Below are 18,110 nucleotides of genomic sequence, written 5' to 3' on the forward strand. Positions count from 1 at the left end.
TTTAAAGCGTACTACAGGAATTTGGTAGTATGCTATCAGTTGTTGCTTGTTACTTATTATGAACAGACGTATTGTAATGTTTTATTGGGTTAAGTTATAGTTTTAGCATTAGATTTTTAACCATGTTTAAACCAAGGGCAGTTCGCCCAAATTGACACATATTTTCAATCTCAACACCTCTACCCAGGTGCATCGTTCCCCTGCATGAAAATACCCCGGTTCAACTTTTCTTCTTCCCAGAACTTCTCAGGTGGCTTCTTACAGTCAACTTTAAATAATTTTTGTACACTAACTACATTCTACACTAACTTCTCAGTGAGATCTACTCATATTGTATTTTCCACTGCTTCTTGAATTGTCTGTTGATGTTGTAACTCTTTTATTAATCTGTAATTTTTTTACCTGACATTTATTCTTCTCTGCTTTCTTTAATTCAAGATGGCATTTCATCATCACCAGATAATGGTAACTGTCGACTTCTGCCTTTGGGTAGCTTCAATTTCACTAAAATGAAGTCCATTGTTTGTGGCAAATGAGATGTTTTCTACATAACTTCTCATGTGATTTTTAAACAGTGAGTTGGCAACCACTAACTTGGCTCTGTGAGGAGCCTTTCTCCTCTATCATTTTGATTTCCTATTTTTTACTTTCCATCTTGGCCTTTGATCAGTCACCTGACCTTCCTATCACCTTACACAAAAGATTTTCTTCTCTCACCTGTTCGATTTTTTCCATGTTACTTTCATTGACATCTTTAAGTTTCTTTGTCCTTTGAGTGTCATAGGTATGTAAACCTGTAACACTACAGTACCTACCTGTTTAGTCTCTATTTTTACCATAATTATCCTTTCTGTACTGCAGGAAAATTTTCACATCCACTCCAACTCTTTCTCAGCATTATCCCAACTTCACCATTACTGTTCATACATCTTGTCTATACATCCTCTTGCTTTCACTCCAAAATTCTTCCTCTTCAGGCCTCTTCATTTTACTGATTCCTGGCTCCTCATGGTTCAATCTTGTAACCGATAGCATTCTCAAGGCCTGTTTACACGATACATTAACGCGTACGAGTTAATGTCTGTTTGCATGAATGATTTTTGTGGACTGGAACGGAACATGAACGAATGCATGAACCAAATTAGAACAGGTTCTATTTTCTGTACATTCATGCGCACAAGTTGGGTGGTTACACGGTGCATTTTGGCGTTCATTCTCGCATTTATACATTTAGACGTTAACCCGTACGTGTTAATGTACCGTGTAAACAGGCCTTTATGCTGCAAAGAAATTAAGTGAAAAATTGTGCTGTCTAAATTTATCTCTTTTTCCAAGTTTTTTTTTGTTGGGAGTACTCCATCTAGGGAGCTTTCACTCCAATAATGTCCTCAATGAATCACAAATGAATGGATGGTAAGCATAGGTGTTGCTGGGGGGGCTGCCTTCTTCAAAAGAGCAAGGGAAAGGAAGGTTGGGAAAAATGTCATGGATAAAATGAATGCCTCCCGCTTTTTTTCTGATAACGTATGTATTAACATATGTATATAATATCACCATTGAGAGAAATTGCTTTGAATCTCTATCATATTGGTGGATGGTCATTAACAGATAAATAATAATAAATTTTAAAAGATTACATGCATAAATGCAACCATTTGCTTCTTTTGAATTCATGCATTTAATAAAGTGAACACACTGTTGCGAGGATAAATTTTTAATCCCCAAAAACAATTATGCTGACAAAGAACACAGAGTACACGGAAGTAAGAGCTGGAGAAAGAAACATGTAGTATATAATTATGAGGAAAATGGTGAATAGGAGAAATAGAGGCAGTCTTTCTTCATTTTGAAAATTTGATTTTAAATTAATTGAGATGGTAGGTGAGATCTTTCAACAGCCATAACATTAATCTGACATAGGTCTTCACATAGAAATTCTTCTGGCATGTGCAAACAGTTAAATGAAAGTTACATCAGCGGCACAAGCTGATCAAGTCAGCTGACTATCGGCAGACATGGAATGCATAAGCAATGAGCCAAAGTTCCAGTAAGAAACAAATACCTGCACTTGTTACGTGCATCAACTTGGAGAGTGATACATATTACACACCTGTATAATGGCAATTGGTACATCACACTTGTTTTTCAGGGAGAAGATGCTTAGTAACAATGAAACAAGGTTACAAAGCAGCACTTCTCATTTACATGTATCCACAATGATGCGTCCACATTCAGGAAAAGAACAATATGGAAGCCTAAAAATTAACCCAACAGAGGGATGAATGGTCTCTGGCAAAATTCAGGACAAAAGTATGTACCTAGAAGTGAATTATTTCAATGAATACATCATAATAATTAGGACGAAAATTCTGAAAATAATCACTTATAATTGAGATAGAAATTAATAAACATCAAATTTTAAATATACCTAGAAAGAAAAATGAAACTTAGATAAAAACCAAGATTGAGATCAATACGATACGAAGATGATAATACCAATGAATCACTCAGTAAAACAATTTAAAAAAGTTTAAATTTGCTGAGTTTACATTAACCATTGTACCTCAAAATTCTCCCTCTATTCAGATCTTCAAGCTGAGATACAATGAACACATATGTCTATACACTGATGATCTAAGACAGTACATACACCGCAAGACAAAACAAGAAACAAACAGAAACATGGGAGCAACACTTTACTCATTGCTCAACCAAATGATACTGCCTCTTCCAGATTACTCCGATTCCTGCATGCTCTCCACTTCGACTTCAGGGCCTTCATCACCAAGCCAGAGACCACCAAAGATCAAGTCCACGGCTCCTTGGACATCCCCTCCCGTGATCCTCAGGGCTCTTAGATTAACAGCCTCATCCACAAGCCCCAATTCTTGCAATTGGCTCATTTGATGAGCGAGTTGTTCTCGAGACAATTCTGGAGGGCCTTCAGGCACCCTTCGACTGGACGATGCACCCTTACAAAACAAAATTTTATTCCAGTTAAAAATAAACTCCTTTCCAACCAAGAAAAAAATGCTGATAGTTTAATTGATTTCAATTTTTGAGAGCAGCATCCCCATTTAATGGCTCGACTAATTAGACATGGGAATGCAATAACCAAGAACTGGATGGTGATGCCATGCTGATAAGAGCCTACAGAGGTGGCATAGCCCAGTGGACGAGCATGAGTGAATAACAGTCCTCAACTGGCCCATAGCACTAGTTGAATGGTCATTATTTCTGGCCTAAAGGAACAACACTTGGCACCCAGAAGCTCCAGGTCAAACCTGTTTTATTTGTTATTACGATCACATCTTTCTTTCCCGCCATAAAATATCCCAACAGTAGTCCATTGCAGCTGTTACATTTGTTACTCATGTCTTCAATTTATATGAATTCCTGGCTCATACTGGGAAAATGCAACCAGCAAAGAACTTCTACATTACGAATCCCCTACAACAAAGTAACCATTTCCCCAGCACCATTGAATTCATTTATTCGTTTCAGATGGCTTTTTAGAACAGAAAATCATTCAGACAATTTTGAGCAATAGTAATTCAAACTCAAGCATACAATATCTTTACAGCAACAGTGGTTTACAGTTGAACCTCGATCTATCGTTCCTGCATTGATCGTTTTCCCGCATTCATCGTTCTTTGTTCCAAGTCCCTAATAAAGTTCCATAAGGGCAAGGTAATTTTTTCCTGCATCTACCATTCCCCGAAGTATCTTTTTCCCACATTGATCGTTTTGAATATTGCGGTCCCAACATATTATTTTCCGGCATCCATCATTTGATGAAACTCCACAGCACATCTATGCAAGTGCTACACGAGGAATGACTGAAGTGAGAATAGTAGAAACACAAACCTACTCCTAAAATAAATATGTGTAGCATACGAGGTGTGTTCAAAAAGTATCGCGAATTTTGAATTTTTCGCGGGTTACGTATAATCGAATTTCGATTTTTTGGTGGCGTTATGTTGGTACTCATGTCTGTCACTTATGCCGACAAGCTCAGCCATTTTGAATGTTTACTTAATTGTTGACAGCTGCTTTGCTTGCACGTGTTTTGGATCGTCTTCGATTTTTACCATGGATCAAAGAACCTGTATCAAATTTTGTGTGAAAAACGAAATTAAGTGCGCGGATGCATTCCGAATGTTGACTGTGGCATACGGAGATGCTACCTTGGACCGAAGCAACGTTTATCGGTGGTACAAAATGTTCTCAGAAGGCCGAGAAGATGTGAACGACGAAGAGCGTGCCGGACGCCCGAGCACTTTAACAACAGACGAAAAAATTAATGAAGTGGAGAAAATGGTATTGGCCAATCGTCGAATCACCGTTAGAGAAGTTGCTGAGGAACTAAACATATCGATTGGCTCGTGCCATTCGATTTTTATCAATGATTTGGGCATTAGACGGGTCGGGTTGGGTTTGGGTCCGCGCCGACCCAAATTTGCTGCAGAGGGTCATAACTGGTGACGAATCGTGGGTTTATGGTTATGACGTGGAAACCAAAGCTCAATCATCTCAATGGAAGCCGCCGCACGAACCAAGACCGAAAAAAGCGCGCCAAGTTCGGTCGAATGTGAAAGTTTTGCTGACAGTTTTCTTCGATTGCAGGGGCGTGGTGCATCATGAGTTCTTGCCACAGGGTAGAACGGTCAATAAGGAATATTATTTACAAGTTATGCGCAATTTGCGCGAAGCAATCCGCCAGAAACGCCCAGATTTGTGGAAGAACAAAAATTGGCTTTTGCACCACGATAACGCCCCTGCTCACACATCGTTGCTTGTGCGCGACTTTTTGGCCAAAAACAACACACTAATGATGCCGTAGCCACCGTATTCCCCAGATCTGGCCCCCTGTGACTTTTTCTTGTTCCCTAAACTGAAGAGACCCATGAAAGGACGACGTTACGCTACGATTGACGAGATAAAGACGGCATCGAAGGAGGAGCTGAACAAGATAAAAAAAAATGATTTTTTGAAGTGCTTCGAAGATTGGAAAAACCGTTGGCACAAGTGTATAATATCTCATGGGGATTACTTTGAAGGGGACAAAATAGATATTCATGAATAAATAAATAATTTTTGAAAAAACACAAAAGTCGCGATATTTTTTGAACACACCTCGTACATAGAGATTGACAATATGCTGACAACAGTCATATTAAGTACTTACATCCTGAGACCTAGAGGGCATATTTGCATATGCACGTCGAACTGCTTCATTGAACATTTCTGGGGTCACAAAGTCATGGCCTGAAGACGGAGGGTGAAACATGGGCGTGCGAGTTGACACTGGGGGCATGACTGGTGCTGGTGGAGGAGACCTCGAAGTAGACGGCCCTCCCAAGGCAGCGGCAAGGGCAGCCGCCAGTTGCGTGGCAGTGACCACAGGCTCATCGCGGAGGCGTGGACCAATGCCAGGAGTGTTGGATGGCAGTTGATCAGGAGACTGTAGCAGATTAAATGAATGACAAATAGCTTTACCCACGGATGAATTGAACTCAAAAATGCACTACAATACCAGATTCTCCAGTTGGCCACAAGATGCGCTGTCAGTCATGACATGGGTTTACATAAGTTGCCACACATGTTGCTGGCAGCAGAGTGCTCTGAATTTCACAGGAAAAAAATTGCTACAATTAGGGCTGTCGATCAAAATTAATACTCGTGATGATATGATCTTTCAAATCAATTACAGCTTCCATTACAAATATTGAGCATAAATTGATTGATCTGCACTCATTGTTAAGAAAGCCAATTAAAATGTGCCCTATTACACATTATATCTAGATTTTAAAAAAGACATGGTGAAAATCGTTTATTTGCTGATGACACTACCTTCTATACAAAATTGTTGATCACACTGACTTTGAAATTTTATAATTGGTATCAGAGAACGTTCATGCATAGAGCCACATGCGGGGACTAAGGGCCATATTCTTAGTCGACCCTACATATCCGTCCCTACATCGTAAGAGGCCCCTACATGCAATTCTCAGTCGACCCTACATAAGTGGTGGGGGGTGATTCCGTCGTCAAGTTCTAGTAGATGATGGCACAGCGCCAGTTTTCCACTCAGGTTGCATAATGAGACCCAACTTAAACTAAGAAATGATGTCCGATAATTTTCGGGCATATTGTTAGGGCAACAGCTCAAGGTAAATAAACAATCGGTGTTGTCCGCCAGGTCGTGTTGCTACATTAATTATCGCTATAAATACTCTCATATTGAGCCAAAAGTAGAATCATATTGTCTTTAAATTACTTCAAGAGCAGTATTTACAAGATATGTAGTGATTAGTACAGGGCAAATATGATCATTAACGTGAGAACTTACATTGCAACATCAAGGTTCGTCATTTGCTTTTACCTTCTGTAGTTAAGTTTATTACAAACATAGGCCGCAGGTTAACTAAAAATTTAACAAACACAACATGTGCCGTGAATGCAAACGCAGCAATGAAAGTGTTAGTCTCTCCTGACATCACCATACATGTGATGTCAGGAGAGACATAACTATATATTACTAACTATATATGTATACACATACATATACAAAATTCAGCTTTGGCTAAAGACCTTGTGAATGGGAAAATGGATGGACCAGGGTGCCAGGGGAGTTAAGAAGTGTCTGAATTTTCACAGTGTAGTGATCCGGAAATGAAAGATTTCCATTCCCAAAATACACACAAACATGTTGTTGTGTGACGTATCAGAATAGCTAGCTATGAAAAACTATGCCTCTGGATTTGTACTTTTTCACTTTCAAAAATGCCTAACCTTCCTCTTCTCCTTTCCTTTTCCCATTCCTCATAGTCGAAAACATCCTGGTTCCACTTCCCTATATAATGGCATAATGAAGCGCAGGCCGTATGGCCCATGCTATGCCTAAGCGCCGCGCTATCTACTCGTACCATCACCAGCAGCTCCTCTCTTTCCCGAGACATTGGTAATATCTTAACTTTTGGCTATTCTAGACGAACAAATTCATAATTATTTAATGTATTTTCATTGAACTAATTTGGAAATTTGGCTTTTGAATAGAAATAAACTTTGAGTAAAAAGATAAAATATTATTGTGTGAATATTTGCTTCCCGACACCAAGGGTAAGAACCCACACAATTTAAAGCGTGCGACCCGCGACTTCGAGGTGGCGGGCCCGCACCCTTCCAACAGTTTTAAGATTTTCACGGTGGAGCCTTGCATGAAGAGGCTGGGATTCGTCGTGCGTGTTGTGGGAAGATTTTCAGATGAAAAAGTAAAAGAGAGTTACTATTTTGCACATTTAGTCGTGAATGCATTGAAATAAACGTACACCTTGATGTAGCAAAAATGGAAAAGGAAAAATGGAGAAAATAGCACGATAATTTAGGATCATCATAAACTATACCTGCGGCGCCTCTCTGTCTTCATCATCACTAAGAGCAGTATGATTGGTGGAGGACTCTGGGGCATCGGGCATGTTAACCCTCTCCTCCTCCACGATCGCGATGAAATTCCAAGCAGCCACTACAACCCAGGGATGATGCTCCATGGCCCTGCAGAAATTATGGATGTGGTTGGCACATAATGAAATATGTACATATTTGTAAATTCACTAATCATAAGTTTGTATAAAAAAATACTAAGGCAGCTACGTTAAAAATTCTGGATCATCTCCAACAGCTGCCATATCATAACTATGTAAATACTAATGAATATGTAACCAGAAAAATGCAGAAATATTACCAACGTGTGAACTGAGAATAAATGGAAATTTGTTCAAGTTTCCCCAATATCATCAGAAAGCCTTGTATTACAAAAGGTATGGTCGGTCCATGACTCTCAGAAAATGGTAGTTCCACAATGAGCATGATACTTTGAAGCACTTCACCAGGTATTGGCAAAGGAGGTTCAATTCAATGAAGACTCTCATTGATGCATATTGCCAAGAGGAACATCATCACAATTGCATCAGCACCAAACACTGTTGTTCAAGAAAACCTCTTTTTTTGGTAATTTAAAACATGAAGCCCGTTTAAAATAACTGTCTCCACCACAAAGTATATCAACACCTCCACTGCACAAATGCTCAACAATCGCCCATCGAATCGAATCCGCTCATCTAGTAGCCCTTGTAGTAGTAGATGAGCGGTTTTGATTTGGTGGGCATTTGTCGAGCGCTTGTGCAGGGTGCGCCATAAACAGAAATAAATATTAGTGCGAAAGAGAGAGAAACTAAATAATGATCGAATTATATTCTTCTCGGGTGTCTGTCCAGGTACGGCGCTCCATCTACCTCTCAGCCGATGATTTAATCGAAGATGCGTCGTCATCAATGCCGTTGATGCCTACCAGGTGTGAGGTGCTGCAATTACTATAAAATTGACTCTCTTCTTCTCTGCAGACTTTCATTAGAAATTAGCCATTTGCATTGTCCTTTCCACGCTACTACTTATTTTACAATAACGGCAACGCAACTAAATTTCAGTACTAACATAAAAAGTATCTTTTCTCTATGTTAATGATACTTTTGAATGTGATGGAGAAAGAGACACGAAAACTAAATGAGGTTAAGGTACACATTTTGGGGTATAATTTTTGGGAAGTCACGCAAGTGAACCAATACTTCACCCAAATACGCTGAGAATTGATAACACGTATGTTTTAGGCAAAAAAATGAATGCAGATAATGATGTTTCTCTCTTTACTTCCCTGATATTGGAAGATGCTTCTCCTGCTTTTCTCCTGTATCTGTTTTCCTCTACCATATTGCCTAAATAGTTGAACTGCTCCACCTGTTCAAGTTTTTCACCACCCACCTTTATCTCAAGGCTAACATTCTTCACTCGTGAGGCTTTACAAAACCGCATAACATTGGTCTTCTTGTGACTAATCCTCATCCCATATTCCTTGCAGTGCTCGTATAACGCGTCCACTAGAGCCTGAAGCCCCCTCACTGATTACTTAATCAATGCCTGATCATCCACGTATCTCACTAATTTGAACATCATTCCTCCCACTTTCACTCCAGCTTCTAACTCATCCCACGCTTCCATTACCATCTCTTCAGTGTACACGTTAAAGAACAGCGGCGATAGAGGACAGCCTTGTCTCACTCCTCGGCCCACGCCTGCCAAACAGATTCTCCGTCCGCTACCTTCACTTGCGCAGTCTGGGCCATACACAGATTACGAATCAGTCGCCTATCCCTCCAATCTACATCTATTTTCTTGAGAATATCCATTAACTTCACCCAGTTCACTTTATCAAATGCTTTTTCAAAATCTACAAAGCAGGCATACATGTCCAGGTCATATTCTAGGTTCCTCTCCACCAGGGACCTCATCGCATTGCATCACAAGTTGACTTCCCTTTTCTAAAACCAAACTGATACTAATTTGCCCTCGCCTCCATTCATCTGTTCAATATCCTCAAGACCACTTTTGCCACGTGCAATATTAGGCTAATAGTCCCATAATCTCCGCATTAAACAGCTTTCTTCTTTTTCGTTAGTGGAATTAGAACCGTCTTCACAAAATCTTCTGCCCAACAACCCTCCTCATACATTCAGCGAACTACCTCAAAAAACCTTTTCTTACTACCCTCCCTAGATTCTACAGCAGCTCACATGGGATATTGTCCATCCCCACTCCTTTTCTAGCCTTCATATCACAAATGGCTCTCTCGATTTCTGCATCTAAGATCCCCGGCACAAGATTATCTTCCACCATTTCACTTTCTTTCTCTATAATCAATCTTTCAGGCCTGTTCCTTCCGTCATAAAGATCCTCCACATATTCCTTTCATCTACACTGAACCTCTTCTTGTTCGGTTAGCATCCTTCCATCTTTAGCCTTAATTTTAGACATGGCTTGCCCTCTTTCGCTGCGCAACAGCGACTTAACTTTGGCATAACGTGCCTACCTCTCCTTCCTTCTGAAACTTTTCCATCCTTGGGCTACAACCTTGTTGCGGTGAAAAGGCTTGCGCGTTCCTATGACCCCTAAAACTGTGCTGGCAGGATCAATTCACAATTATTCCTGGTAAGGCAACCCATGCCAGATAGGTCAAAGGGTAGGAGCCAGACGAAAGGTAGTCCACATGATGGTGTCACGTATAAAGCACTGTTGGAATGGAAGAGGGAAACCCTACCAACTATCTCTTCCCTGAAAACATGGAGTTCGATCGAACAAGCCTCGGATGGAATTGCGGGACCCAGCCCTTAAGCTAGGTTTACACCTGCGAGAAATTGCGCGAGTTTACTGTCTGACAGTCAAAATTGCAAGTGTAAACGGGTCGGCGAGCAGTGTCGCGAGCTGGTCGGCGGAGTGTCTGACACTTCGACTCGCAAGTCTAAACATGAAACTTAGCTCTAGCAATTTCTCGCGCTCGCACTGTCGCCTGATCAAACCGTGGGAGATATTTCCCGACAATTTTGCGGAAGTTGGGCTGAAGTGTAGTTGTGTTGTCTCTCGAGTCTCCTGTAATTTGTTGTTTTTTGTTTTTTTTTGTGTCATGTTGTTTTGTAGATGGATGAAGGGAAAAGGATAGAAAATCCCCTTGAGCAAAGCAGTTACAAATGGTCGGACTTATAAGTCCGACCATTTTGTCTCTATAGAGACAAAAAAATATATTACGTTATATGAAGAAAGCGAAATATTGTGGAATGTGACCCTGAAAGATTACAGAAGCAGAGTGAAAAATCAGGAATCTTTGCGTGACATTAGCAAGAAGAATAAATACATCAGAGAATGATAAGAGTCACCTAAAAAATAGAGATTGTATGACGAAGATAGTGCATAGATAGTACAGCGCCAAACATATAGCTATGCATTGTACCACTTCAGTGGCACAAATTTTCTCTCAAGTAGATTGGGATGTACAATTTTACTACTTTACTAGTATCAGCTATTCTTATAAAATTTGAAGAAAATTATAATTGAACTTTCATAACTTCCTTCGGTCTGGTAATGAATTCAAATATACGATGATATTTAAGTGGAGTTAACATGGAAGTAGTAGCCACAAGCAATATAAGCTGAGATTTGTATTTTGGAAGGAATCAGGTTCAGTGGATGATTCCTATATGTTTTCCATTTCTATGTTGCCTCTTCCGCTAAAATCAAATGATAAAAACAACATCTTATGGCAGAATACCAGGCCGTCTTCGATCAGGTTTTGTAGACCCATTAAATTATTTCTGGAAGATGAAATATATGAGGTAACTGGGAAAGAAGTGCAAAAGATAAAGGCACAGATATCTCCACTGATGCCCTTGGTCATCGAAATAAACGGGAAGAAATTGTACAAAGTATCAGAATTTTGACGTTAAAAGAATCCTGACATTTCATCAGGCATTAGTTGAGTAGAGGTGGAATTATTTCATTGGTTTGGAACAATTCTTAGCACACTTTCCTGTGGTTTCTCCATAAGTACAAGTGAATTTGAGAAGTATGCTAAAAAAACAGAAGAAATATACATGCGTCATACTCATGGTATTACATGCCTTTCACGGTACTTAAAATATAATTCATGGGACAAAAGTGATTGATTGCCCCCATTGCATTGTTTTTCGAAGACGTCCAAGAAGCAAGGAATAAGCATATTCGGAAATTCAAAGAAAATCACGCGCTAAAATACTCAAGAAAGGACACAATGAGAGGTGCTTTTAACCTACTATTAGTCACATCTGACCTTATGTTTCCAGTATTAGCTGGTTGCACCCAAGGCATTGTTATTCCCTCTCGATGGATGCCAGACAGCTTCTCAGGGAACCAATATTACCTGCGCCTATGAAATGAGTAATGTTAAAGAGATGGAGGACGTGGAGTCGGTAAATGTCGGAAATGAAGAGAGTTGGGAGAGTAATAATGATGAAGGTGACTAACGTTCCGCAGTTCACTTTCTGTGAAAAACGATTTTACGTTTACATCCTATGTTTAAGAGCATATTTGTAACGTAATTAGTTCATTAAATTAAGAAAAGCCCATTACTATACAATTTTTTAATGATTTTCTTGATATTTCTGTAAGTGTTAAGTAACATGAAATTATTTTGCAAATTAAATTAATTTTTTCATAAAATCCACCTTGAAAAGACCTGTGATAGTGTTATTTTGTGTTTTTGTCTATAATTTCGCATTTATGAATGTTTTCACGACAAAAGATCTATGTTTTTTGAGATAAATAATATTTTCCCGCTAGATTCGCCATTTGTACCACTGTGCCATCCGTTTGGTTACTGTGGATATTTACACATACGTAAACAGGCCAATATAACGAATAAAAACGATTATACTTATCAGAGGCAAGAAAACGTGGGGTAATACTATCAGCCGCTGACTCGCTGATATCGATTCCCTCAAAACTATGTTTTTGGACTATGGAAAACTATGTTTTTTACCTCCCTGTTTTTGGACTTATGGCCCAACAAAGTAGAGCAGATTCTCCAGCTCTGTCGCAGACATCCTGATGAAATTCATAAACTGTTGAGAGTCCTCTATTTGTAACTCATTTACTTAAAGTCGTGAAAGCTTGTAATGCGTAAAGTGCGTCCGGGAAGGTTGGAGGTCGAAGAGCAGGTGGGAGAAGTTAATGTATAAAAAAAAAATATGTATATAATATGTATGGAAATAATGTAAAGAGATTATTAATTGAAACTATGAATATGTATGTTCTTTTTGGGACTTCAATCCACTTTACTTTCATTATGTAATTAATCATTACACTTGTTTCTGTTGTTCTTCGGTATCGTCTCGCGTGTCCCAAAAGGGGGGAGCATTGAGGCCAGATAGCCACTTACGTTACGTGTGTGATGTGTGTTAATGTGTTTTCTTTTATGTGTTTGTGGAGCATGAATGTTGAGAGGAGAGGGAGATAAATTGGAAGTTTACAGGCATGCCGCAGGACTGCAGCGAAGAGATTGGTCCTCTCTGAGGGCAGTCTTAAGGAAGATCGCCACTTTACTTCCGCGGCTGACCACGGCGGAGTAACTTGGGCGACGGGCGGCCAGCGGTCCAACTGCGATGCCAGTTTAAAGACCCGCGCGTAAGGAGAAGAGCGCGCGCGGGCCGAACAGATGACAAATTGTGTCGTCTGCTACGCGGTGTTGGGAAAAACGGCAACACTGTGGGTGCTAGGTAGTCAGCGTGGCGAAGGAAACCGTTCTCTCGGCCTGCAACCTTCCCACTGGACGCACCTAACTTGAACTCTCCTGACTTGAGATAATTCTCAGTGATGAAGCATGGACTTCGGAGTGTGTGGGTTGTATGATTGTGTGTGTGTTAGCGTAAGGTATGTGGCTGTTGGTTTCATTTTGGTTTAAGGGGAAAGATCAATTTATTGTTGTAATTTTGGGGGAACCCATATTTGGGACTATTCAGTGGACATTTGTCTCCAATTTATTTATTCATGTGTGTGAGGTTCGTCAAATGCAGGGGTAATTGTGATGTCAGTGGATTGGAGTCGTTAGTGTGGATCAGGGAAACTCTTATTTTGTTTAATGCAATTGTCATTTTGTAGAAAACCCAAAAGGTGCAATTGTCAAATAAATGCCCAAGTTGTGGTACGATTTGTTTTATAGAAGTGATTCTCTTTTCTTTTGGTTTATTGATCCCTTGCGTGAGGTGTCCCGGACGAATCCTCGTGGTTCTTTTAGTTTTAATTAAATGATTTCTCCACTGTTAGCTAGTCGCGAGCAAATTTATGTAACGCGGTACTACCCTCGTCTTTTGGGTTCTGAGATTTAGCATTGGTAGTTGTAAGAGGGTTACAATTGGCGTTACAAGCTCTCAAATTTTGCCTTCTATCAATTTAACCCAGATACTCCTCTTCCTTTTTTTCTGTTTATGTACTCTATACCAATAATCAAGTAACACTATTGTAGCGGCAGTTTGCACACGTCTACTTCGTGACATTGTAAAAAAACTACTGACCATGGTACGGGAGGGACCACTTCCGCGAGTTGAAATTGCACCGAATGCTGTCACATGTAAACGGATTTCATACCAACTGTCGCAACCAACAGTGACACTGGCTCGTGCGAGAGCTCGCAAAATAACTCGCGTCCAACTCTTGGGAAAAATTGCATCTGTGAGTTTACACTATGCGACACCACTCGCGCAACTTATGTCGCAACTTTTCTCGCAGGTGTAAACCTAGCTTTAAGGGCAGGTGTCGTAGGTGGCAGCCCCCGAGGTCGGCAAGGCCCTTGGGGTCCTAATAATGCACAATCATCATATGCAAGCAATATACTTCTTGACCTTTTCCCTACTAAAGATGAAAATATACGTGTGGACATTTCTTGACCCGGGAGACGAAAGCCGCATATTTTTGTTGGAGGTTTTCTTGCGCAAATGAATGAATGCCGAATATATATATGTTTCCTAGCTCTCCCCCTTTCATGACGGTCGGGGGTGTAAGATGACTTTGTTTCGGGATACAACACCGTGGGGTTTAGGCTTTACCCTCGAAATCCATGAGCAGGTACCCCATCCCTTCGTCATATATTACCCCTCTTAGCGGTAAGAGACCACGGTCATACAATTGTTTATCCAGTCAGGTTTCGACATAAATATTTCTCCATTTCTCAAGAAATATAAACTAAGAATTGAATTCTTTGTCTTTTGAGCAGTTTACAATTTTTAAACGAAATTCTACAATAAATATTTACTTAAGTATATCTCGAGTTCTGTATAGACATGGAAATTGTTGCTGCATTAAATGCATTAATATTGACCTTATTACTTCGTTTCAAATTTGACATTGCTCAGAAAAAAAATGAGGAATTCAACTCAAAGACTGCAATTTACGTGCAAGCAACAATTATCCATGTGAAAAATACATATAAGCAATCCATAAGTTGACCGCGAACCAACACCGCAGGTAGGGTCGTAAACCTGGAAAGGAGGGAGCACAACTACTCTTGAAGTCTGAGATAATGCGGAGTCCCTGCTGGGAGGGGTCGAACAAGGCTGGAGCTGAGAGCTTGTGATTATCCGGGAGACCTTAACGAATGTCTCGCAAAAATGCTCCGTACCATGGGAAAGAAGAGTCTCTTGCTGCTCAGTACAGCAGTCATGCTACGACGAAAACTCCACTGTCTCGAAAGGCTTAAGGAGAGTCAGTATAAAGTCAAGGATGAAAATTACTCCCAAAAATACTAACCGCCTCAGAACGTCTGGATCTCCCATTTGGATGAATAAACGAGGATTCCTCACCAACGAATAGCCACAAACATCATCTTCCAAACCTGGAGCAGTATCCACAACCCTTTGAAAAAAAGCAATGTCACCAAGTTTCTGAAAACGAAAACATAATTCATGAAGTACTACCATGGCAAGACTAAAAAATTCTCTCAATAAAACTAAAAACCATTACATGTTTACCATCTTAATCAAACATTATGAACATACAACAACTGCATTTCTTAGGTCCTATATCTGGTTATCAGTAAACGTGCACAGGTTAATGTTGGGCTTGAAAGTAAGAACAAATGCATACATTACTTTAAAAACAAAGAATAAGAAAATTAAAAGATTCCCAAGCTGAAAAAATGGTCAAAAACTGCACTAACTTTTGCCCAACATAAACTAAAGGGGAAAATTCAATTTTAAGTATGAAAGACATCACTGAAAATAAATATATACGTGCATGACCGAACCTCAAATACTGCTTTGCTTTTGGGATCCTTCTTGAAACCCTTGAAGGCCTTCACCAGTGTCTGAAATTCAGCCTCCGTCAACTTCTTTGGCTTTTCAGGTTCCTTCCCTATGAAAAATATGATCATCATAAATAACTAAAAGCATTATAAAAATGTGCGATATGTGCATTATCTACACAGATCTCTAACTAGTGATCTCAGAGAATTTTTACCTATAAAGTTTCGCGTAATCATCAATGTGTCTCCAGTCCGAAGTCCATAGGTTTTGAGAGAGGCTTCATCCCTCAAAATCTCTTCCTTGAAGGTGACAACTTAAATAAACAAAATTTTTATGCAGTTCTAAACAAATGTTTTTAAAGTCATCAAGACAACTATGGTGTGACAGGAATTCAAGAATGCATTACTACAAAGATGTAAAAATACATAAATCAAGAACCTAACTTTGAGAGATTGAATTTCCAGTAAAAAAATTAGGAAAAATAAAGCAATTACATTTGAGAACCTTTTCGGCCTATCGCTCCTTTAGATGAAGAATTGGGTAAAATCTAATACCATTGACAGTAAAATAAGTGAATAAAACAATATTCACATCAATGAAAATTGTAAACAACTTTAACCGCTAAAACCTATCGAGTCTAAATGTTACCACTGGAACTTACTCAAATTCTCTTTAGGGACTTTCGACAGTCTCGAGGCCTCCGTTCTCACGTCATCCACCGTACTCAGCTCACTGTTCACATATCCTTTCATTAAAAAGCACTCCGGGTAAATAAACAATGCCAAAATCAGCGTCAGCTGCGTCGGATCGTTGGGCTGCTTGGCATCCCCCTCACTCATTTTATGCTCGTCTTCCTGACCATTGCATACGCTTATAACCATTAAAGCGACTTTTAGAAGCAACCTCAAAAGCAATAAGAATGTGAGGACTGCTCAACACTATTGAAGTACGGTGCTCAGAGATTTATTCAGACTTTTCTACGCTTTAGCCCTTCCGATGCCTCCTCTACAACACTTCTTTTCCACGCAACCCACTAGATCCTCAACGGGAACCACCGTGAACCACAGATGGGAATCAGGAACGCAAACGAACCGTTCGTTCGTTTGGTTCGTTTTGGTACGTTCCAAATATTTTTATCGCATGCTGTGATCGATGTATCGTTCGCAACCAAACGATTGTGACGATGGTCCGTGGTTGGTCCAATCACAGATATATACAATAGATTGGCAGTGCCTATGCTTTCCTCACGGTGGCGCTGAAGCCGGGCGGCAGAAGAATTTTGCGCAACTAGCCATCTTGCTTTCACCGACCGTTGCTCATGTGCCATTAACATACGTGTATTTGAGAGGCTACTTTTCCTGCTTTTGGAGCTTTTTAAAAGAAGAATGGTGAACCACTGCGTTATGTGGGGGTGCACATTTAAGTATACTACGAGGGGAAATTTTCCTGGGGGCGAAAATGTGTCTCTACACGCGTAAATAATAGATATAAGGAAAGCATGGTTTGCGTTCAGTAATGTCTCCGCTTCCATCTCACAGAGCATGAAAATATTTTCCAAAGCCTTTTTTTTGTACGTATCGCCACGAAATTTATATCACGTGAAGTGCAGGTTATGCTCTACCTTTTTAAATTTATTGTTGGCAAAATTCACATAGTTGTAGAAATAGCATCATGAAACTGTGACACGTTATTTTTGCTGAAATGCAAATTGCTCTCCAAAACAAATTCTAAAGGTGTGTGACGGAAGCGGATATTTACCGGAGTTTCTGAAAGCGATATCATTTCAAATGCAGTAGCTTCATATCTCTAGGATCGGTAATTAACCCCTCAAGCGCGGCGGGCATTTATTTAAATACCATCCCAGCGGCCGGATGAGATTAAGAAGACTTCACCTTATTGGCATACTATCATTCAATAATTTATATCGTTCATAATATACGATCATTATCATTAAAATTTTTTGTAAACTTGCATAATGTAGTGCGCTACTATATAATAATTTTTCAAGCGTTTGAATAAATATAGGCGTTGAGTTTTTCGACCGAAGTCGTCAATGTGCTGGTTTAAAACGAATTTCATCGAATCATTTTAAAAATTTCTGAAGGCCTAAAGTCGTTATGAATATTTTATTGGAGAGGGAAAGCATTTCTTCAAAAGATAGAGCAATTTGTTTTAATCTAAAATACAATATCTGGCGGAGAAAAAAAATTATATACAGTAGGTCAGGAAGCGTACTGGGTACGCATGACGGCGTTGAGGGGTTAATAACATGTGCATTCTCTGTCTCGGTGTCTCCTTTGGCCTCCTTTGCTTCCATAGCACTGGAGTGTTTTAACCCTCTTCCCTCCCTTCCATCCCTTTTCCTTTCCCTGGAGGCGCCGGCGGGCTCCGATCGCGACGGCGTCTCCATCCTTTTTTCCTTCCTCTCTCCTCCCCCTCCCCGGGAGGTTCCGG

At 39.9% G+C, this 18,110-nt stretch overlaps 1 protein-coding gene across 1 annotated transcript; it reads right to left on the minus strand.

Moving 5' to 3' along the window:
• Window positions 1–1,698: 1,698 nt before the first annotated feature.
• On the minus strand, window positions 1,699–16,777 carry LOC124166654 (ubiquitin-like protein 7). Its single transcript, XM_046544278.1, has 7 exons — window positions 16,318–16,777; window positions 15,871–15,969; window positions 15,659–15,765; window positions 15,163–15,296; window positions 7,407–7,554; window positions 5,189–5,464; window positions 1,699–2,972 (listed from the first exon to the last, which is right to left on the minus strand). Exons 1-7 carry the CDS (start codon window positions 16,535–16,537, stop codon window positions 2,736–2,738), a joined length of 1,221 nt encoding a protein of 406 aa, XP_046400234.1. The 5' UTR covers window positions 16,538–16,777; the 3' UTR covers window positions 1,699–2,735.
• Window positions 16,778–18,110: the final 1,333 nt, after the last annotated feature.

Source organism: Ischnura elegans, chromosome 10 (assembly GCF_921293095.1).
Source record: "Ischnura elegans chromosome 10, ioIscEleg1.1, whole genome shotgun sequence".
NCBI classification, from domain to species: domain Eukaryota; kingdom Metazoa; phylum Arthropoda; class Insecta; order Odonata; family Coenagrionidae; genus Ischnura; species Ischnura elegans.

Excerpts from the sequence above, each read along its gene's own strand:
- LOC124166654 (XM_046544278.1), bottom strand. The coding sequence starts at position 16,537 with ATGGTTATAAGCGTATGCAATGGTCAGGAAGACGAGCATAAAATGAGT. Across the intron at positions 15,766-15,870 it reads GATTACGCGAAACTTTATAG|GGAAGGAACCTGAAAAGCCA; the intron begins GTAAAAATTCTC and ends TATTTTTCATAG. Across the intron at positions 7,555-15,162 it reads GATCCAGACGTTCTGAGGCG|GGCCATGGAGCATCATCCCT; the intron begins GTTAGTATTTTT and ends TAATTTCTGCAG.